Source organism: Neolamprologus brichardi, chromosome 5, assembly GCF_056152115.1.
Source record: "Neolamprologus brichardi isolate AB-2024 chromosome 5, ASM5615211v1, whole genome shotgun sequence".
Classification (NCBI taxonomy): domain Eukaryota; kingdom Metazoa; phylum Chordata; class Actinopteri; order Cichliformes; family Cichlidae; genus Neolamprologus; species Neolamprologus brichardi.
Genome location: NC_142108.1, coordinates 27,601,957 through 27,625,741, shown reverse-complemented (window position 1 = coordinate 27,625,741; position 23,785 = coordinate 27,601,957). Strand labels below are relative to the sequence as shown.

General features: G+C 37.0%; 3 protein-coding genes and 1 long non-coding RNA gene across 5 annotated transcripts; 1 reads left to right on the top strand and 3 right to left on the bottom strand.

The window, feature by feature from the left end:
* Positions 1-4,406: 4,406 nt before the first annotated feature.
* On the top strand, positions 4,407-8,426 carry LOC102784867 (uncharacterized). Of its 2 annotated transcripts, XM_006782825.3 has the most exons (6): positions 4,407-4,700; positions 5,258-5,854; positions 5,983-6,093; positions 6,341-6,402; positions 7,373-7,633; positions 7,896-8,426. In XM_006782825.3, exons 2-6 carry the CDS (start codon positions 5,266-5,268, stop codon positions 7,932-7,934), a joined length of 1,062 nt encoding a protein of 353 aa, XP_006782888.2. In that variant the 5' UTR covers positions 4,407-4,700; positions 5,258-5,265; the 3' UTR covers positions 7,935-8,426. The 2 variants fall into 2 exon arrangements, with proteins under 2 accessions (XP_006782888.2, XP_087697478.1); XM_087841352.1 differs by lacking the exon at positions 4,407-4,700 and having other exon boundaries at positions 5,221-5,854.
* A 2,117-nt stretch (positions 8,427-10,543) lies between these two features.
* Positions 10,544-12,511, bottom strand: rplp2a (ribosomal protein, large P2a). Its single transcript, XM_006782826.3, has 5 exons — positions 12,397-12,511; positions 11,151-11,274; positions 11,029-11,077; positions 10,842-10,937; positions 10,544-10,673 (listed from the first exon to the last, which is right to left on the bottom strand). Exons 2-5 carry the CDS (start codon positions 11,271-11,273, stop codon positions 10,597-10,599), a joined length of 345 nt encoding a protein of 114 aa, XP_006782889.1. The 5' UTR covers position 11,274; positions 12,397-12,511; the 3' UTR covers positions 10,544-10,596.
* Positions 12,512-13,441: 930 nt separating this feature from the next.
* On the bottom strand, positions 13,442-14,375 carry LOC118453692 (uncharacterized). Its single transcript, XR_004843408.2, has 2 exons — positions 14,211-14,375; positions 13,442-14,098 (listed from the first exon to the last, which is right to left on the bottom strand). It is a non-coding gene; the product is annotated as an uncharacterized LOC118453692 (long non-coding RNA).
* An 822-nt stretch (positions 14,376-15,197) lies between these two features.
* On the bottom strand, positions 15,198-17,886 carry LOC102785748 (adenosine receptor A1-like). Its single transcript, XM_006782827.3, has 3 exons — positions 17,531-17,886; positions 17,081-17,403; positions 15,198-16,290 (listed from the first exon to the last, which is right to left on the bottom strand). The coding sequence occupies exons 1-3, from the start codon at positions 17,558-17,560 to the stop codon at positions 15,681-15,683; spliced, it is 963 nt and encodes a 320-aa protein (XP_006782890.1). The 5' UTR covers positions 17,561-17,886; the 3' UTR covers positions 15,198-15,680.
* Positions 17,887-23,785: the final 5,899 nt, after the last annotated feature.

Sequence of the window (23,785 nt, the reverse complement as noted above, 5' to 3'; positions counted from 1 at the left end):
TGTTATAGAGTTTTGATCAAAGTGTGAAGGCAGCGCTGCAATGAGTGGCAATGCAATCCTCACAGCTTTAATATTGATTAAAGTTCTGCCACGTTCACCTACGGTATTACTTGAATCATTGATTCTGTGCCATAAGTTTGCTGACTGAGGACTTTTAGACATGGCTTCTGCATTACTCTTATAGCTTCTTTATTAACTAAAGAACTAATATGATGACCTTAGAAAAACAAAACCAAAGAAAAGCTGCTTTATAACAAATGAGCAGTAGATTTTTGGCACAGGACAAACCAATCTTGCAAGGTACTCCATCTGCTCTCTCAGCACTCGAGGATGATGAACAGACAGGTGGACGTACACCTCTTTTCAGTGGAGAGGGGATCAGGCATCCTGGCACTGTGTGATAACACGATGCTCCACAGATGGGATTTTGTTGGGAAGTCCTTTCAACCGTTTTGTTGTTTTGTTTGTTCACCTATGCTGGAGATCATTTATGTTACATCTAAAATGTAATCGTCACACATGAGTCAACTTCTAGGTAATAATTAAAGAACCTCATATCTCAGTCCTCCTTATTTGGATAAGGCTGATGATATTTTATGTTTCTGATTGTCAATAAATGTAATTAAAAAATTTAATCAATGAAAGGATTATAGTAAATGTTACTTAATATCATAAGGTAAAGATCAGATATCATTTAACATAACCCAAACAATTCCTTCTTAGCAAGACTTAGCAACACTCTCTTATATAAAAGTGACGTTATTTCTGGTACTTTCTGAATCCTCAAAGTTTGGCATTTGGCGAAAACCATCTGGGTTTTATGACACCATGTTATGAAGCGACCATATTTAGATGAGTTGGAGCTAACATTAACATTAACATTAGCAAATTTAATGTTAACGTAAAAAAAATAGCAATTAGGAACACTGCAACCAAGTAGTCATCCCTACAATACTTCTTCGAAGTCCACCAGCTGGGGCGTTGTAATGTGACTAATGTAAGTCTAAAGTCTGTGACACAAGAAAATATCAGAGACAGACATGTTTGCAAATGAGAATTTTAAGTCACCCAGAACCAAAACATACCCCAACGGACTTTAAGCCTGGATTATAGTTGCGGACACAGTCACAGATACCTCAGTGCATGCGTAGTTGGTGTATTGTAAGGTAAATTATCCACGGACCCTTCCACTCACCGTCCGTTGATGAAATTTACGTCACTGGAACCCAAGTGGACCCCCATGGACTCTGGGACATGGAAAGTATAAAACTAGCTTTAGACTGTATAGATTTAACATGTAGGCACAGATCTCTGCTAATTATTCATTTGTATTAATTGACTAGTTTATTTCAAAAATGTAAATATAACTACATTATGTAACTACAATAAATTATAAACAAAAACCAAGGCAAAACACAACGAGGTGTTGTGGATATCTCTATATACCAAGGAGTGTTTTACATTCTCCAAAAGGAATAGTGTGAAGTTTACACATACATGCGGTTTACACTTTTTAAAATAAAATAATCCTAGACTTAAGCCCAACCACCTGGTGTTTAAACTGTCAGTCTGTAAGGGTTAGCCAATCAGAAGAAAGCTGATTTCAAGGAAAAATGTCCTAAAGGCAAAGGAGCTTAAACAGCTGTGTCAAGCATCTTACAGTATAAAAAGAAGATTAATAAGAATTAGCTTGACCTCTAAGTTATGCAAAACTACTTTAGTGGAGTCCAAGAATTAAAAAAAATATTGAGGCAGAAATGGGCAGATTAGGTCCACTTTAATTTAAATAGATGTGTTTTTAAAAACAGTTTCAAGGATGAGGAAAATTAGCAATAGCAACTAAATTGTTGTTATGCCATTCTGTAGATGTGCTGGGCTGATAGTTAGCCTCAAGTGGCCATTTTCATGAACCTACTGAGTAACATATATAAAAACAAATAAACTATTTATTTCTATTTTATTCTTATTTACTAAAATCTGTAGTCTCCAACTGTTAAGATCACTGAGCTTTACAGTAAAATTGGATGTACTGCTTAGATTTATGTCTTAAGTGAACTGGATTTCCTTCCTCTTTAACATCTACAATAAATGTGAAACTATGTTACACATTAACAGATACCTGCTTGTATTTCCTCCCTGATTCAGCGTTCAAAGTATAAGGACTTTGTTTCAGAAACCTCTTAAGTTGTTAAATGACATGATGATGAACCTACATAACTCAGTTTCACTTTCTGGTGGCTGGCTTTCAATGCATCGTATACTCTATTATACCATTTAATCAAAAAGCCTCTAGGGTGTATTGTACAGCAGTATTATTGGCTAGAGACATTAATGTAATCACTGTATGCCCTAGTATCTGTCTATATGTGTTTTGTTAGCACAGCTCTGCATTACCTGGGTAATAATCATCTATCATTTTAAGACTGGAGAGTCCCTAGACAGAGGATGAGTAATTATTCAAACAGATAAAGATTTACAGCAGGTAAACGCGCTGTGGCTGCTCCGCTGCACTGCGTCAGCCCTGGAGGTCAATGACCAGATCTTGTGGGACGAAATGTGAGCCTCACATTTGTCCAGCTTAAGACCCATGAAAAATGAAAAAGGTAACCTGAAGTATCATGTGGGACCAGACAGTAATGCATTGCCTTGAAGACCACAAGGTGCTTTGCACATCTGCAACAGCCAGGGTTTTTCATAAAGTCGGGTTAGGGATCTGATGCAGTCTGTTTGTGAAAAATTACTGGAAATGATGCAATCATAAAGGCACAGTTCTGTGGAACTGAAAATGTCACGCAAACATGTGGATACCAAAAGTGAAACTATTTTGTATACTGTGGAACAACAAATTATGTAGGCTTACCATATTTACATACATACTTACATATGTGTATTGAGATTAAATACTTATAAGAAAAGTAAGCTACTCTATGGCTTATGGCCTGCAGGGAAATAATGTAAATGCTTGTTTGACAGTGAAAGCCTCCAGAACATGTTTTAAGAGGGACACCCAGTGGCTTCACTTTGGTACTACAAACAGTATAAATGTATCAATCATTCCACCCTGGACAAAGAACAACCTGCAAAATTGCCATGACATTCATGCACATGGTGAGTCTATGTACCACAATGGTATCCATAACTTTTGTGTGAATTTGTTTTCTGTTGTTCAGATTATGTAATAACACACTGATGAACTAAAGGCTCATAAAACATGATGTAGCTTAGCGGCATGAGAGGCTCCAGTTTGGGATTCTGTTAATCTTTAATCGCCTATACAAAGAGAAAATTCAGTAAGGTTATCAGCAGCCTGCAAAATTACCATAAAGTTAGATAACAACTCTCTAAATTACTTTCAACAGAAACTGAGCTCTATAACCTAGACCACCATACCAGTAAAGCACAGGTATGTGATTGTTGTAGGACACAGAATGGACTATGCTTCAGTATAGAGAAACTCAAAAACTTGCACAAATTAAATTGATATATGACGTGGTTTGAAACCTTTTCTTCTATTATAAGATCAAATGAAGGAATCTATGGGGCAATTAATCACTGAAAGATTATTAAACTACTGTCTCCTGTTGTGTATCTGCCACTAACATGCCTTAACGTTGCACCTTCTATGGACTTCCAGTAAATCAGCCAGATAACAGACTACTGATAAGAGTCAGCTGCAGACAGAAAGACTGTTGATAAGTAAGCACATAAATAAGGGATAGGCATGTTTTACAATTAAACAAAAAGAGTTTTTCTGATCACAACCACTTCCTGGAAATATTTCACCACAATGCATAACAGTGCTCTATGCTTGGAAAACTGCAAGGGAAAAGTTGTGATTACAAAATCCTGGGAACTGTGTTATCATATGTTGTCATAAGAGCAACCAGTCAATTTATGGGAATAAAGGTTTTAATAACAGGAAAGGAAAGCAAATGGTGAAATCCAAGTGAAATGTTAGACGTGCTCTATTTTAAACTATAACAACAAAAAATAAATTCTGGAACATTTGTAATATATGCTTTAAAAAGTGAGTGGAAAGTAAACAGTACTATTGATCGTTAGTTAAGTAGTTTCCTTGGAAACGAATCCCACCACAGGACTAAAGACACAATGGCAAATAAATGAGAACAATGTTATTCCTCTACTACTACTACTACTACTATTGCTAATCATATTATTATAATAATACAAGTAGTAGTTTCGTGAATATTTTTCCTGTAATCTGTATTAGAATACATAAAGAGACAGCCACATATTATCACAAATCAAGAAAAACACGCGCAAGAGTGGTTGAATGACCTAAATATAACTAAAAAAAATCACTACAATTACGTCATTTTAAAAAAACGTCGCGTTTTGTACTGCTTCCTCTAAATGCAGCCTCTGAAAGGAAGCAAAATGTCTTCCTGTAAAAATCGGCCAAAGCACCCGGTGGATATATTGTTTTACAGCAGAACCGAGAGCGAGGGTGAAACTGTAAACACACGTTGAGTCTGACGTCGGCTTTGGACACGAATAAGCAGGAAGACAGGTGGCGTTTTCCCAGCTTCCCGCCCACTCCGCGAAGGAGTTAGGAGGAGGCTTTTTGAGCAGGCAGCCGGACTTTGGAGCCATATAACTTTTTAAAAAGAACCGTGAGTGGTGGTAGCCAGACTTGCACAGATCCTTGCAGAGATTTAAGATATTTTTGGTGTGTGAAGGTGAGTCTACATTTTGGCCTACTGCCAATGGTACTAATGCGCTTCTTCTTGTTGTTTTGCAGTCTTTCTTCTTCCTCCAACTTGTTAACGGTATAAACCGCCTCTACATTTTTACCGCTTGTAGTTTAAAGTAAAACATTTAACAAACACTTGATAGCAACCTGGTTTCAGAAAGTCCCAGATTCGTATTTGTTTTTCTGTTTAGCTTTCGGTTGTGCTGTTGATCAGATAAGGGAAGTTAAATATCTCCATACGGGTTATATGGAGCTACCTACTATTATTTATTCCAATTTAACAACAGACTAAAAAAAAAAACATTTGCCATCTTAGTTGCAATTAATGATTATTGTGCCGACTACTTTCTTGCTACATTTATTAATTTGAGGGTCTAAAATTGTTACAAATGTTTACATTTTTCTCAGTTTTGTTCAATTTTGTTTTGTTTGTTACAATTGAGAAGATGGTACCATCCATTGTCAGGTCATTTTGATTGAAATCGTATCCTTCAAAAGTGTTAAGGATGTGTTATATATGTGGTGTTGTGTTTCACCTTTCAGAGTCTAACATGGAAACGGAGAAAGAAAAACAAAGGCCTCCTCACAGCCAGTTAATTTCCGTGCCTCCCAAGGATACAGTCCGTCTCCTGGAGGTGTACGTAAAACGTAGCCTCAGCCTAAATGATAGCACTCATGGGCTTAAAGTGGCTGGGAGGAAAGAAAAATGGGTGACGGTGCCAAAAAGACAAAGACATCATTCCAGCGACCCCTCCCTTCACTTGGCCCCTTCACTTGAGAATGTGGATGGCAAAGAAATTGATACGTTCTCTCCGGTCGAACATGCACCAAACCAAAGCGAGAAATGTCCCGAAGAACCAGAGAAACCGACAAAAAAATCAAAGAAGATCAAGAAAACCTCATTTTGGAAAAATATAGTTGGCTTTTTCACCCGGAAGGACAATGAGGATAAAGACGACGAGCAGGACAGTCCACCAGACATGTACAAGTCCTCTGAGACAGTAACTAACTGCTTGCCCATTACACCAGTCACTTTACCAAAGAAGTCAACAAGAAAAAAGTCCCTAAGAAGAAGATTCTCAAAAAGGCAGCAATCTCTGACAAAACCAAACAAACCTGCTGACATCACTGGAGTTGAAGGTATGCCTGTGAGAGAACTGACCTTATTTAATAATCAATGTTATTTTTTTTACATTTTTATAGTAAGCCAAATCACTGGAATATAAAAAAAATACACATTTAAAAATAACCAAATCTTCATTTTGCAGCTGTTGTCAGTGTAACACCAACATACTCTTATTATGAGAAGGTGTCAGAGGAACTGGAAAAAATTGTCCATGAGGTCAAAGAAAAAGAAGAGGTTGCACCACTTTCAGATGGTAAGAAACTGTTTAGTTCTCTAAATATAAGTCATGTATATGTCAGTCTGAAAATACTTCAGTATTGGCAACAAATTTGATGAAAGAAAAGTAAAACAACTCCTAAACCAAATGGAAGGCTTGTGCTAAAAATGTAACTATACTATACACTTAAACCCACATTGTTACATGTAGCAGACTGTGGTGTGAACAATGTTGTGAACTGCTCAGAGCATTAATTACACTTCTTCTTTCTGTTTGGTCTCAGAGGAAGTAATTAACAGGATCATTGCTCTGATGAAGGAACAGGGGGATGCCATAGATGTCAAGGTTGGTATTAACTGTCAGTGTTGGAAAATTACAAATATTGAAATACTTTATGTGAAATAGTCGGCCTGTATATAATGCCTTGAATTTAAATTGTTTTTAATTACACAGATCAAATGTGTTTTAACAGAAAACAAAAGCTAACTAATAAATCTCAAATTATTATAAAGATAACCATTACCACCTCCGTCACAAATTCATGTTCAAGTTCCTGTGTTTGTCTGCAATACTTAATGGGTTGTTGTGAATTTGTCATGGGCATTTACTCCTGCAAATGCCCATTACTATGCCCATTACTCTGTTTTTGCAATAAGAATAGTAGTAAACGAGGCCTACATGAGAACAGGAAGAGGTGTAAAGTTAAATATGCAAAGTTCTACTTAGCAGCATGTCAGCGTGTTTCGAAACTACCGTTGTTTTTTTTGTTTTTTCATACAACAGGTTCACACATTAAATAAGTATGGCTGCATTTGGCAATACAAACAATTTAGAAATGTGATCAGGCATAAATACTAAAGATTTCATGACTACAGCTTCATAAGTCTGAGGATTTGCTGCTTTTTTTTGTATTATTGGATCCTAAATTGTTTTTGGTATATTTCAAAAACATTTGCAAATGTAAATATGGCCTTTAGAGATATTATCCACATTTGAGCTATGAGCATTTTTAATTTTCTGACATTTTATAGACCAAACAATCAGTACAAAGAGAAAATAAATGGGTTGCTAATCAATAATGTAAATGATCATCAGTTGCACCCATCGTGAATCAGACTAAAAGCTTTCTGTTCTCTCAGCTACAACTAATGATTTTTTAGGCTTCCTGATAAGATGGCCTTGCACTCTATTAAATTGTAATTGGCTTTTTATCCCATTTTGTATAAATGTTCAGTAGCTGTTGACTTCATGTTTATTTTAGTAAATCAAAAGCAGATTGTATTAACGGACCTCCTCTTCTCCTTATGTCTTACAGATGAAAGATAACCCCACCCTGAGCTACTTCTTTCAACAGATGACATACTCTTCCTTCCAAAAGCTTGCTGATGCATATGTTGAGAAAGAAGGTTCATCGACCCAAAAACCTCCAACTGTCTTACCAACAGCACCAGAGCTGGTCAAACTGGCCTTCACACTCGACTTCACGGCCAGGATAGCCGGACTCTCCAAACAGAATGTAGGCCACATTACTGGTCTGGGAAACCGTTATCTACAGGACCGATTTGAATACAGACAGGTAAGGATCAGATGAAATGGAGAGAGATAAAGCAAAGAGAGTAAACATTAGAAAGAAACAGCTTTTATGTGTTGTTCTCATAATAATGAAACCATGTTATCAGTTAATTATTGATTAAAATGGGAATGCAAATGTTCCCTTGCTTCAATATTTGAACGTATATCCCTAAAAAAGATGCTAAATATAGCGTACGATATTGTTTATTTTTAAATAATGACATTGAAAAAGTTTGTTTTATTTAAACTCTTATGTTCTCTTGCAGGCATGCACAGATCATCCATGGTCTGACAGTGATGACTGAGAAGCAGCCAAGCAGAAACATAGCTGCACATTAAATTTTGACAACCCCTCTTAGCACTGCAGATGTGGTTAAGGATGCATTGCACACCTGAGTTCCTTTTTACAAAGGGGCTAGCTAAGAAATGCTTTAAGCCCGCAAAGAGACACATGCTGTAATCTATGTTATGTTTTCTTAATATTGTTTTTGAGTGCTTGTTAAACTATAAATTTGCAACAGAACGACTGCTGAGAAAACTGTTTGGGTGTTGTTTGAGTGCATGAGTGTTGTCTTTCACATTATGGTTCAACTGAGATATAAGTAAACTACTAACAAACACAGCTGGTTTCACAAAACGAAAAAACTGTGACATTTTGCTAGGTTGAATTGTGTATATGAATTTGTAAAAATGTGAAAGATCAGTGCAATTTTTTATGTATAAGCTAAACAACTTGGTGCAAGGTTCTTGAATATTTTGGTATTCTAAAATGTGACTGATGTTTGTTTTTCATGAATGCTGGCATTCATATTAAATACTAAAAAGATGTTTATATTTTTTTTCATTGAGAATGATGTATATCTAAAGGCTGGCTTAATTTAAGATCAACTTGACAATAAAAACAGCAAAAATTAAGACTTGCATCTCCTTTAATTTGTTGGAAAAATAATTATTGTGAAGAGTATTCAAAAAAATTCCTTATCCTTCCACCACCTGAGAAACAGAAGAATGAAGCTAATAGAACAAATCAAGCATCAGCCTGAGGCTATTACATACCTGCTCAAACCTGTTTAGGAGAGGCTAGAGATCTCTGTTTATACCTGTTAGGAAGCAGGCTTCGAGAAATAATGCCATCAGCTTCTGACATACATGGGCCACACCTCTTAACCTTTGAATTCAGGTGTTTTCAATCCCTTTGCCACAGCTATATAAAATCAGGCACCTATCCATGTGGTAGACCTTTCCAAACTTCTGTGGAAATAAGAGCTCACCGAATTCCAGCATAGTACTGTAACGGGAGTTGCTCGTGTAGGTATAATGTGCAAGTGGCTCGCTACTTTTGTCCATACAATGTATGCAGCTGCAGGTTGACTTTAGACATGACCTCATGTCAAAGTAACAAAAACTTAGAAACTCTGTTCTAACAGATGAATGCAAGCTGAAGCAATAAAAAGACCTTGGGTCAGCCACACCTTTGTGTTTTACAGCTAACATATAACAACATATTTTAAAAGCTGTACAACCCTGACAATAAAACTGACTTGTTAAAACTACTGCAATTATAGTAGTTTATTATAAATTATAAATAAAGTATGTTTTCATCAGCTTTGCAATAAATAAACAAAGCTTTACATTGACAGTAAAGAATCTGTATACATTTGATAGAGTTTAATATATTTGGAATAAGAAAATATTAAATGGAAATCAACAGTCAATATGATCATTATGAAGTACTATGACTGTCTCAGTATCCTACTAAAAATAATGAACATGTGTGATTTTGTGCTGTGCTCTACAAAAAACGAGAAAAAGATAAATGGAACTGCATGATGAACACAACACAGTTATGAGTGTTGTGTATGACATGAACCACTGAGATCTGATTTAGTGAAACTTGAAGCAAAGTAAGCCCACACATCAGCGTTAATTCTTTGAGTAGTTAGTCATTTCAAAGGCAGCGTTAAGAGATTAAGTTGCTTACTTCGTTGACCTAAATTCGGGTATCTTATGTAAGGCAAAAGCAGTTTGTGGAGAATGGCAGGTAGTGGAAAAATCCAGGTCACAGCTGAGTGACTATTTATTCTGTCATGCAATTTAAAAAAATCAATTGCAAAAGATATATTGTGATGTGACTAATGACTCACTTCTAATTTATGCCCTTGCAGCATTTTGGCTTGTGACAGAGAAACCACACAGGTAATCAATGACAGGTCACTAAGGTGTCCATCCATGCCAGCTGCATTACTATTTAACTTGTTGGGCAATCAAACGTCTTTACCATGAGAAATAACTATTGAGAGCACTGAACATTATGCTAGCTGTTGTTTGAAGCACATTACCAATCTACTGATTGACTTCTTCCCCCCTTCCCGTTGATCCTTTTGTCGTGAGTCTTGCATTAATTTTAAAAATTAAGAATCATTGTGTCTGTATGGCTGCATTGATAATTATACAATTTATACTATCAACACTTTATTGGTATTTTTTTCCATGTTCCAAAAGACCCGTTTTACAAATTTCTATACTTTTTTTCTCCTTGTGACTGAATTGTTGTTACAGGTCATTTGTGTGTTTCCTAAACCTTAAACACACCAGTTTCAGTCTTGTTTTTTATTATTTTGTGTGGCCAACTTTGTCTGGTCTGGTTCATGGACTGTCCCTCACTGCTCATACCATTATGTGGTTTCAATTATCTTACCAACAATACGACAGACAGACCACACAGAAGGTCTGGTTTGCCTAATGATGACTGGCTTCCCAGTCTTGTCTATTTTTAACATGAAACAAAAGCTTTAGCGTCAAGCCCCAGACACTTCAACTGTAATATCTTTGTGAATGATTACTTTTGCCCAGTCACAATTAGGTAAGGGTTATTTAAAATAAATATCAATTAAAGGACAGTAAGAAAAGGTGATTTTGTGTAAACCTTTTACATTTTTATTGCTTTTTAAACACAGAGAAGGCAGATTAATCAAAGAGACCAAAACCCATATCTTCGTCGGACTCTTCTGATTCTTCCTTCTTCTCTTCCTTTTTCTCTTCCACTGCAAACAAGAAGATGTTGTTTAATGAAAAGATAAGTACAGAGAGTAGTTACCAGCGCTAAGATCCCACACAGCTAAACTTTTTCAATGCTAGTACAAATTTATCATCCAAACTTGCAGAAGCTTAAATTTTATTCTTTAATGACAGATATACAAATATATACGTACCAGCAGCAGGCGCAGCCCCAGCACCTCCACCAGCGGCAGCTGCAGCAGGTGCCGCCACGGCACCGCCTGCTGGTACGGAGGCTAACTTAGAGAGGCCTGTGGAAGAAAAAAGTGATACACAACTGTTAGCCAGCTCCAGTGTATATCATCTTGACCTCTGCAGTTATTTTCAAAGAAGGGCCTTTACCTGAGTTCACAACTTCATTGATGTCTTTACCATTGAGCTCACTAATGACCTGCAGAGAAGAGACAACTTAGCCACGGCACATTTTCAGAGGAAAAAAAAGGCTCAATGTTTTAGCAACAAACCTTATTTAAGCGTTCATCATCGGCCTCGATTCCCACGCTGTCCAAGATGGACTTGATGTCCTTGGCAGAAGGATTGGCGTTTCCACCGAGAACAGCCAGGAGGTAAGCGGCCACGTAACGCATTCTGTAGTGATAACGAAACAGAAGTGAAGAATCTGTGTGCCAAGTTACCTCAATATTCCGGTTTGTGTTACAGTTAGTCTTGATGGCCTGATGATTTTTTTTACATTAAGTAATTAACAGGGGAAATCATGAGATTAGATAACTTGAGTATAATGAGCACTGGTGCTGCTAATTATATTACTAAAGAATTGTTTAATAGAAGATAAACAGGTAAAAATAACAATTTCAGAAAGCATAAGCTTAGCTGTATTTCTTTTCTCTCAAAATAGGCCTGTAGTGGGTGACCACGCATGAAAACATGAATAGTCCATATATAGTTAAAGCAGTGCAAGTCTTTGCTACATGTCTCAACAGAAATGTCGGGTTTTTTGGTGCCCGTATGATCGACAAACGTGTATTTTATGCAGTACTAGCTGGTTAAAAATATGATAAATCATAGTCTTGGCAATATTCCCTTGAATGGAAGGCCAAAATACGTTAGATTAGCACCTTTCTTTTTTTAAAGCAGGAAAAGGTGATTTCTAAATTGTATTTTATCGAGTAGTCTGACACTTAGAAATACTCCAGGTTTGCCACTAGGGGGCCGGCACGCACCCTCGGTATATTTATTTACTTTATTTAAGGACAACGATGAGTACTTTCATAAAGCAAAAACCTGAAGTGTATAACTACTAGTAGTTCTATAAGAATATTTTGATTCTTTAGTGTTTTTAAGATTATACTTTGTGAGTCTTTAAACATGTTCGGAGAACCCAGGTTTAGAGGTTTAGCTATAGTGTAGCTAATGTTTTACAAATAAACATACTAAACATTACACACGGAGAAAAATCACCATACTAAATATGCAGGTCGCTGTTCGACTTTGTATTCAGTTCCAAGAACACATGGTGTAACAGCCTCTATGCTGGTGTAAACCATATAAGCTGGGATACATCAGTTGGGACTGACAGAGGTAGCATGGCGCCCAGTGTTTGTCTGTAGCAGTCCTCCATTACTGACAGTAATTTAGGCAACAACGACACATTTGTAGCCGAATAAAATCAACCATCAAACACGGGTCACCTTAAAAAATCATAATGAGATACAAACTAACATCTATAATGTGACGGATATTTGGACTTACTTTTAAGTCTAAATAGACACGAAACGTCGGTCACGCTGGAAAATCCGGAAGAGGAAGAGAGGCGGTACCGGAGGTTGTATGAGATGGAGTGCGTCGATTTCATTGGTCTGCTTGATGACAGATGTATACGTCATATGTTGGACTTGGATTGTGGGTAATGTGGTACAGAATGAAGTCAAGCGTCTCACTGACCAAATAAATCGGTAACAATTATTATAATTTCAATATTAAATACACGCTGGTCTAAACTGCAGTTTCGGATCTAAAGACCACTGTACATTTATTCTGGAAGTGCCCAACTGAGAATAATTTCTGGGAAAACTTTTTTGTGTTTATTGTTGAAAATATTGGTGAAATTATTTCCCATTGTGCAAACAACTCAGGTGGCTTATCTCCAGGAAAACAGCACACAGAAAATCGTTTTTGTGCACTGGATCCTTGCTATTCTAATTTTACTACTATAATTTGCCAAATTTTACACCTATAAATGTAACTTTACAAGTAAGAAACCATGTTATTATTGATTTTTGGTGAAGAAGTCAAACAATTCATGGAAACTAAAACTAAGTTACATTTGTATTCGCTCCATTATAAGTTAATTTTTTATATAACATGATTTAGTGGAAACGTTTTGTAGCAGAATGACACCTTTCATAAAAATACACTAAAAACATTCTATTGTTGTTATTATTATTCACTTTCCATGTACAGACTGGATAGTAAATTAACTGGCTTGTAACAATTAAGTCACATATCTACATTTAATATTTATGAGTAAATATAAATCAATTCTAAATATATATAAATAAAAATGTAATCTAATAAATCTAATAAAATGCATCTAAATGTTAAGGAGAAAAGGAAATTGAGAATTAAACAGGAATTGGCACCTAAAAAAATTAGTTCTTTAAATCAGCTTTACAGCACTCTTCGAAGCATTTACACCACGTGTTTCAATGTTCCAACTTTAAAATATATTAACATATTAATTAGCCCGTAACAGAAACTAACATAGTTATAGCAGTTGTCATTCATAAATCATAGCTGAAGTTAATAATTTTTTTAATTACATAGTTGGTTTGGGGAAAAAACCACATGGTACAAATCATTGAAGTGCATGACAGTGAGACAGCTCATTCAATATGTTTACTTCCATCAAAAAGGATCAGAAATAGTGCTCAGGTACTGGTAATATTACAAAAAATCCTTGCTAAGATGCAGACAAATTTTCTAGTGATCTTTTGGGTTTTAAACATTGCAGAAAATACACACAAAAAAAGACAAAATCAAGTAATCCTTTCATTGCAGCCTATAGTTCAGCCACCTGCTCCTGTCTGTCCTGCGTGAAGAGCCAATCGAACAAAAAGACCACCAAATCTGAAACAAACTCCACAATCGCATTCACGTTTGTCACGTACCAGACTTTATAGCCACACTCTCCAATAAAAATGACCAAAAAAGTGACCAAAAGCCCAAGGAAGATGCGGTCCATGTAATAGTTTGCTTTATCTCTGAAGGTCCACTGCTCCCACGGTTTTGCAAACTGAGCTTCACGGTATTTGCTTAAGTGTAGCAAGGAATTATATTCGTCATCCATCTCTTCTTCTGGAGCCTCTAGATCTTGTTCTTCCCCTTGTTCCTCTCCTTCTCTGTGAGTGTCAGCCATCTTATAGTTGGTTGTGCATGCAAAATTCTGTTGCTGCTTGAAAATGTTAAAAAAGCAAACGTGAGAAATGATTTTGCAAACTGATGTAGTGATAGCGTTTTGTAGAAGCCTTAAATGTTTCTCCAAATATACATATGAATAGTCTTACCTTGCGAAGATTTCAGTTTCTGTGTGATGAAGTCACGATAGACACTTCCTACTTACACCATGCTTTTACCTCTCTACTGTAGCTATTGTTAGGCCCGTGCTCACAGGGCTGTGTGGTGCAAAGGCAGTAAATGCCAGCTTGGTTATGCGGTACCTGCTTCTCTAAGATGAGTGCTGGGGATTAGACCACACTCAGCAGTTTCAAATCCCTCGGCGAGGATGAAGGTTAGAGATGGTAATATATAGTGCATATTGACGTGTTTGTGATTGAGAGGCAGAGAAAGAGCGATAATTAAATACCTTTTTGAACCCCATTGTTTTAACACAAAGCCTGGTGTTCTGAGCATATCAAATGGAAAATCATTTAATATTCTAAAAGGATTATACCGCTTTTATGTATTAAGTACTGAGTGGATGTAGTCCTGAGGTCAAACTGATGACGATGCAGAACCGATGCGGCTTTAGCAGAAGCTTTAGCCTTGGAGTTGGAATAAATCACTTGAGCATAATGCTCTGTTGTTAATTTCTTTAAATGCGCCAGAGCCTTTTCACCATTCTGCCACAGCTTGTGAAATATGGCCTCAACTATGTGAATTCGCTGAGGAAGCCCCTGCATCCTGCGATAAAGACTTATGGCTGAAAGGCTTTGATATTGGCAGAGTTTTTGTCTCATTTGGTGTAGTGCCTGAATTGATTAATTTGCATTCAAGGCAGAGCCTTTTCATCTCAGCATATATTGAACTGTTTATGTGAAACCCAGAGAACAAACTGTACTCTGTATTGATATTATGCCAGTAAATCTCTTCACTCTTCTGACTGTGTTCATGTGACTCATCCAGCATCTAGTTTGTGGTTTTCCAAATTCAATCTTTGCAATGAATCTAATCTCATTTATAAGTCAGTCGACCACTTTGGCACATATTGCAATATTTTGCCCACAATGGAATGCCACTGGCTTTCGCACAAACATGGATAATGTCCTTGAAATATAATAACTTTGGCGATGTCTAAGACATACCTGCAACATCTCACTGAGTAGAATGTATTTTGTTAAAACGGGAAAGACATCTCTTGTTTCCACTTTGAAGCACTCTGAGCATGAAATATTGAATGTATCATTTATGATGTTTATCTACAGCACATTACAATGATTAAAAAATTCAATATGAATCAGTAAGGAAAGAACTTCATAACAAAAACAAAACAAATCAAAAGCCAGACTGATGAAGATATCATTTTCTTTCCTCTCACTGCAACCTTGGTTTATTATAATGAAACTAACAGAAATGTAAGTGGTTAAGATATGGGTGTTTCCCAAGACTCAGTGAAGTGCTGTGTTATTCCAGCTAATGGGTTTATTTTCCTTATCAGTTCCATATATCATGTCATCCCATTAGTATTGCTGATACACCATCACTGGAAGCCAAGAACAGAAATATCACAGTCCTTTTTATACACTTAAATTCACTCTCTAATTTAGGACTACTGTGCTTGTAGGGTATGCGGTCGCTTCTACGGGTTTACATAACATGCAACGGCGAATGATTTGGATGAGTGTGGCACGGAAATGCTTCATCTTGAATGCATAAACCAGCGGGTTAAGAGCCGAGTTTACATGGGACATGAAAATCCCTACCTTTGAGGCTATCGGATTGATACAATTTGGGCAAAATAAAGTGACGCAGTTCATGATATGTATTGGGAGCCAGCACAAAGCAAAGAGAAACACCACCAAGGCCAACGATTTGGCTAGTTTCAGCTCCTTCCGGAAGTACTTGTCTCCATCACAGGTGGCCTCAGCACGGCGGTTAAGTTGCTTCCGTATGACCCTAAAGATCTCCACATACAGAGTGATCATTATCAGCAGTGGTGGTGCCACACAGACAAAGAAATTAAAGTACACCATATAGTCCATCCTTATAACAGCGATGAATTGGCAGCATATTTCACTGGCGTTGCTGCGGTTTGCGGTATCCCGGTTATTCCAGCCAATCATCGGAACCAATCCAGTGAGGAAGGAAAGAATCCAACAGAGACAAATTGCCACGAACGCTCGCCCATTAGTCACTATGATGCTGTACCTGAGCAGTATGATGAAAAAGAAAAGACAGGTTTCCGATTCACCTAAATGCGCATATGAGTACTATAGTTATAGTGTTTCATTGGTCCAATGTCAGCCTTTGAGATTTTTCAAAGAAGTTTTCACAACTGACACTTGACATCAGGATCCAACTGATATATAAAAATGTTGTGTGGTAGACCGCCAGCTTTCATAAAAAATGTTACCTCTGTCAGTTGTTTACACAGACAGGAACATTTTAATTTGCTTAAAAGCTTTTTATTTGCATTAAACCTTGCAAAGATATATGGTGCTGTATATCAGTCATGAAGATGGAGAACCTAATTCCCTCGATTGAGCATATATTAGGCTCTCTGATTCTAAAGACAATTAAAAAGAGATTAACACCATATGTTCTGCTAGTTCAAGTTCAAAAGACACATGCTATATAATGTGATATCAATTAAAATGTTTGTGAAATACATTTATGCTTATAAGTAGGATGAATATTGTACAGAACCTAGATCAGTGGATGACTAATTTGCATGATTCATTTTGGACAGGAAAGCTGCAATGGACTGGATCAGGCAGTCTTTATCGGTCAAGGAGGATGCTGACATCAGTTTCCTATGGTGTTCTGCTATGAATATTGAGATCTTCTTAATGTAAACAGATCATGATTTACTACATTGATACTGTAATTCTCAACTTTCACTACTTTATTCCAATCAATTTATTTTTACTTTTTCAGATAAAACAAATAACAATAAAAAACAAACACACAAACAACTGCTTTTAAAGCAGTTCCTCACCTGGTAGGAATTTTGACTCGCAGATATCTGTCGATGGCTATTGCCAGTAGGGAAAAGATGGAGCTCTGGGTGATCATCAGAATCAGGCAAGACAGGAAGAGGCATGTGTAGAACTGAGTGTAATATCCCACACTGATAACGATAGCTAGAGGGATGACCAAAAGTCCCACAGCGATGTCAGCCATGGCCAGAGACACAATGAAGCAGAAGGTTGCGTTGCGGAGAGCCCGGTTTTCATACACCACCAGCACCACCAGTACATTCCCCACCACAGAGGCCAGAGCAATAGTGGTCTCAATGGAGATGTACACCATATCCATGTGCTCGTGAGGTTGGACAGGACAGGAAGTCATTATTACACTTCACAGATCCCACTTATCTTAAATCATATTGTAAAGAAATACATTTAGTTCAGACTTCTTTCCATTTATCATTATTTATGTTCCTTACCTGAGTGGAGGAATTTCCTATTTGTGCCATTTTCACAGTGAGTGGAGCTTATGCTCATGGTGGCATGGTGAAGAACTGAACCTCAGAATGTCATTCAAGCTCTGGACAGGACTGGATACCCTGCATCACCACTCTTCTACGTCCTCTACTCTCTCGCTCTCACCAACTCACTCTCTCACAAGTCATAAAATCAAGGGGAGGGACTTTGATTCCTGCAGCATCCTGCAGCAAGAGTTTCACTTGCATTAAGTGTGTATCTGTGTGACTGTGTGTGTGTGTTTGCGGTTTTTGAGAGGAACTGCGGTCTGTAATAACTGGCAGGAAATACTGTCATAAGGGCTTAATAATAGTGAGCTTTAACCTCAAGATGGCTCTGCATTAGAACTCATTTTATCTTACCTTGTATGGTGGTAAAATCCTGCTTTTTCCAGTTGAAGCTCCTGTCAAAAATTAAGGGTCTTATGTCAAAACTCACTTTGAAACATTAAGGCATGCTTTCATAATTTCTCATCTCTATTACTGCAGTGCAATTTTTATCTGAATCAGCCAGCCCTGTATTGCTCACCCAGAGCTAGTGCAAAAAAAACTGCCACTCAAATTATTGGTGCAAGCGAGAGCACGTCACTCCAATTTTAGCTTACCTTCACTGGCATCCGGTTTGTTTACAAATCCATTTTAAAATCCATTTAGTTGTTTAAAGTCTCTTAACAGTTGTGCTCCATTTTATCTGTCTGAACTGCTGTACCCATAAGTCACTCTCACTCTGTCACTCTCTTTTTTTTTTTGTTTAAAAAAAAACAGTTTTACTCCCTGACCTTTGACCCAGTGAGAGATATTAACAGTTATTCTGAGATACTTTTTATGTACTATTTTATTGTTTAACTTCTACAGCTCTTTTGTTTTTCTGCATCTCTTACCCTTTCTGCTTTTTGGTCAGCCCTCTTGTTATTTTCTAAAAGTGCTTTATAAATGAAGTGGTACAATGGTATTGTAAAATGATTTACATATATCAGCCTACAACCAAAGTTGAAGTGAATGTAATAAAAAAAATCCTCTAAAAAGCACTGTTTGAAAATAACAAAACAAAAACAAAATGCCAAATGCAAAATTCAAGAAACGTTATTCTATAAAAAAATATGCCTTTGCCTTTTAACTGAAAAGAGAAGAGAGTAGGAAAGTTTCATAGAAAATACTACTGCAGCAATGCCTGAAATGTCTTGTCTGTAGTTCTGGCTTTTCATGTGTTGGCACACTGGCATAAAGCCTACCTGGCATGCCTTTGACCCACTTTGGATCAGGGTGTGGAGTGCTACATTATCAGCTTATTTTAGCCAGCTTAGCAAATGACATTCATAGACTGTATAGGTGGAAATTATTGCTAGCATACAAATACATACGGATGATCTGATATCCCTGTGTTTGTATTGTTCCTACATCCTCATTGGACCAGGATCAACATTGCAACTGACCAATGACATGGTCTGAGCAATCAGTTAGCATCAGTCACAGAGTTTGCTAATGCAGAAATTATTACTAGCCAACATTAGTAACCAAAATTTGGCTAACAGGACAACTAAGCTAATAGTATATTCATTATACTGCATAAATTAATAAAGAAAACACCTGAAATGCTTATCATTTGTTTCAAAAGAGAGATTTATATAAACAAAGACAATTTGACAGGTCAAGTTCTCTTGTATTGCTCGCTTCACTTACAGATATAATTCCAATCAGTCTACTGCAGATACCTCTTAAGTTTAGAGCAGCTTAAATGTGAAAATGCACATTTATGTGGAAATAAACTAATAAACATTTGACTGTTTGAAGTTTAAAACACAAACTGTTTCCCAGGTCTTTCTTTTGAACTGTTTTTCTATAACATGAATTACCCACAGGTAGTAGAAAAAACTTCAATTACTTATAAAGCTTAATTTAATTGTCCATCCAAGGATGCAAAGACTTTGGCAGCATTACTGAGCGAGCAATCACTGAGATGGTCTTTAGTTGCTTAAGCAAGCAGATTGAATATCTGTCCATAAGTATATTCAGTAAGATCACTTCACTTTAAAGAAAGCGATGACTCTGGATGTTGTTTTGGCCAGTTGCCTAAGATCTCAGGCCTGAGTGTATGCATTAGGACATTTGTGAGAAAACACTGAATCAGAGTTACAGGCCTCTGTCACTCCATAATCAATCTATACACATTATCAGTACTGAGGAAATAACCGTGAATACAGAGTACTGTAACATAGAACCCTGTTGTTGTTTATCCATATCCTTATGGCAGTTTGCTTGTTCCCTCTTTTTCTCGTGAAACAGTCCAGTAAAGTTAAAATATTCCTTAGTGGCAATGTGGTTATTAAAAGCTAATGTAACATGCCTAAGAAAAATGTATTTGGTTCCATTATTTATTTATTCAAAGTCATGGTTATCTATCCCCATCAAGTTGTCACGCATTGGTTTTACAGGCTTCTTTCTTCGCCTCACACTAGAGTTGGATGTCTCAAGACCGGTCTTGTAAAGTCATGTAAAAGTGGTCTCGAGACTGGTCTCAAGACCACTTTTACGTGGTCTTGGTCTTGTGTTGGTCTTGACGGACTTTGGTCTTGGTCTTGGTCTCGGATCCCTCGGTCTTGTCTTGGTCTCGCTGTCTCGGTCTTGCTGTCTCAGATCAATATAGTGGTCGGGAGATTTGGAGTCAACAGTATCCATGACACACAACGTAATGTTCGATAATGTGTCATGTGCAAAACCCCACTTAATTTCCTTTTGCTGCTCAGCTCTCACACAGTGGCTCAGCTATACTTAAATCCCTCCGTATTGTGGCCAATCACATGCGAGGATATACATAGGTGTCAAACTCTGGCCCGCGGGCCAAATTTGGCCCGCAGCCTAATTACATTTGGCCCGTGAAGCCATACCAAATTACTATTAGAGCTGGCCTACTGGTATTATACAGCTAATATATATATTGTTTAGTATTAAGCTTTGCTTGTTCCATATTCAGTTTTCCAGCAAAACTTATTTGAGTCCATAAGAAAAGATTCATTCTTATATCTGGAGGAAGATTTTTTTTTTCAATAAATATTAATGTTAGCCCGCGACTTTGTTCCAGTTTTGAATTTTGGCCCACTGTGTATTTGAGTTTGACACCCCTGATATAGGATATTATCATTATGTGAAAAACAGAGAGGGTGAGAAACGCGACAGTCAAGTGAAGCGTCCGTCTGTCCTCTCAGTAAGTGAGTGAGACAGTAGAGAGCGCTGAGGAGGGCTGTGCGAGTGCATCACAAAAACACATAAATATGCCTGACACCCGTAAACGAAGCAGCATCTGGCTGCAGTTTAAATACTTTTTTGTCTCGGTCTCTGTCTTGGTCTCGTCTCGCCTTTGTCTTAGTCTTGACTCGGTCTGTCTCGGTCAGTGTTGGTCAAGTTACTTGAAAAAAGTAATCAGTAACTAATTACTGATTACTTTCCTACTTTTTCTACATAATCCATCATACAAAATGTAATCAAATGGAAAAGTCCCTTTTTAAAACTTGTTTTATTAGTTTTAATCTTTTAACTTTATGCATCAAGCAAAAATTTGCAACATTCTCTGACTGGAAGAAATTTGTTTAATATTTAAACCTATTTTCTGCACATTCCAGCACATAAAATATTTTTTTTGTGTGTGGAGGAGGTTTACCCTGTTGCAGCGGTCAGTGGAAGAATCTGCGAGTTTCTCTGTGAATTTCCCATTAAGTAGTAGCGCACTCGTGCTTGCTTGGAAGTTTAGGGGTTTTTTTCGCTGTAAAAAGAAGTTTTTTTCCCACGCACAACGGACACTAATGTTTTTGTCACTTTTTATGGAATCAAACTTAAAGTAAGGTCACGCTGCACGGTCATACTCTCTCCCGCACTCGATATATTATCCATTGTTGATCTGCACACAGCTGTTGTCACGAACGTCGCACTTGCTTACGTCACTGTCATGAGACATTCTCGCAAAAAAATCCCGGTTTTAGTAACGCAGTAACGCAGCGTTCCTACGGGAAAGTAACGGTAATCTAATTACCGTTTTTGCAATAGTAATCCCTTACTTTACTCGTTACTTTAAAAAAGTAATCGGATTACGCGTTACTGCCCATCTCTGGTCTTGGTCTTGGTATTGTCTTGGTGCTTGGTTTAGGCGGTCTTGACTACAAGTCTACCTCACACCAAAAGATTGATTAGTATGTTGCCCTATTATTTATGCTGTCTCACATGAGGTACTATGAAAATAGAAAAGAACCCCTTTAATCTGTGAATTGCACCACAGTAAGTAAGGCGGTTATTCTGTCACACACATAACAGTGCAGAGCCCATATTGAACATACTACAAATTTATCTGTAGTGGCGATACATTTATCAAACATAGTGAAGACTTGTTAAATTTCTTTACACAAAATATTTTTGTCCCAATCTGTCACAGGCTGTACAATGAAATCAGCCACCTGATTGCTCCACAACCTGTGTTACGCACAAACCATCATTACCTATAAACAGAAAAAATAAATTTGATTATGGCCTTGCAGGGATCCGCTCCCACATGTGCCACAGGGATTACATGACAGTAACACTTCTATTACCGGTATCAATCAACAAAATTATTCTCAACATCCTCATCAAGCATCCCGTTGCAATGTAGAATTTATTTCACACACACATACACTGGTTATGGCAGTTTAGAGTAAACTAAAGAACCCCTTCTGCACTTTACAGTGCTGTGACTTTATGTGTTATATTATAACCACATACTTGCAGCAGAGAGAGAATCACTCACTTCCCAAAACAAGCTGGGAATGGACCTGTTGTTTTTTGTTTTTTTATAACTGTCACCATGCATGCTCACGGTATACATAGTTTCTTATACTGCATTTTTGTAATTTAAATAAATTGTTTTTAGTACAGATCTGTTTCACTGTTAAAAATTAGTACTGATACTTCACATTATGACATTTTTAAGCATATTGGCCAATACCAGTCAACAACTGTCCTGTCAGCTTAGGGCAGAGTTGTTGTAAAATCACATATATATGGCAAACCTTATTTATGGTCTGATTAAGGGTTGGTCACCTTACCCATTCAGGCTCTAGAATGATATTTTCAAAACAAGGACTCCCTAATAGAGTGACAAAATATTTATGTTGCAAGTTGTTATCAGGATATAACTCATTTCCTTTCAGCAGAAAGACTATGAGGGTTCTTTTTTAAAACTGTTTTTCTAAACCACATACCACCAAGCATCCCGTTGCAATGTAGAATTTATTTCACTCTGACATAATCATTTAGCTGGTAGATGCTGTGGGGGGGGGGGTTGAAAGTAGCCATTTTACTATCATTTTACTTGTATCCTTGAATCTCTCCCTTCCTAATTATGTTCTTCCATTTATTTTCTTACAACCTTTCTCCATGTCTTCACTCTGTTGTTAGAACTGCTGTCCCACCTCCTACACTGCTCCAAAGCAAGCCAGCAACAGCAGCCTCTTGTGACTGCAAGCGCTCATTACCAGTTGTGGCTAATACTACTACTACGACAGCAGCCCTGATAACTATTGTTACTAATTTGATACAGTTTGCTGCATCTGTTTTTATTTTATTTTTATTTTTTTTAGCTTTTTAGTGCCACTTTTTAAAAATTTTGTTTGCCCATCTTTCCCAACCACTTGTTCCACACTAAACTCTGTTCTACAGGGTGCATGAATGCACAGGCAAGGTACGTCAACGGTCGGTTGCCTTAAGAGATTTGATTGTGCAATCCAGTGTCAGTAATGAAAATAGACAATATATGCCAGATTACCAGTCCAGCCTTTTTTGTAGTGAGTAGTGATTGGAATTCTGGCTCTTTTTAGAGAACCAGCTCTTCTGGCTCGGCTCACTAAAAAGAGCCGGCTCTTTCAGCTCTCAACCAGCTCTTCAGGTTGTTTTGTTGTTTTAATTAATTTATTATCAACAATAATCTAAAATTATGCACAAAATAAATTACTAATGTAAAAAGATATGTTTTTATTTACATATATTTATTATATAATATATATTTATATATACATTTATTATATAAATACATTTATTTATTCACACCACATAAAATGTAAAAAAAATAAATTATAAAATCCAAAAACTATTTACAATTCAACTTTTAACTATTTAAATTTTCATCTTTTTCCTTTCAAACAAATTTAAAGTGAAACAACACAAAACACTGCAAACCACAACACAATGGATTTCAAA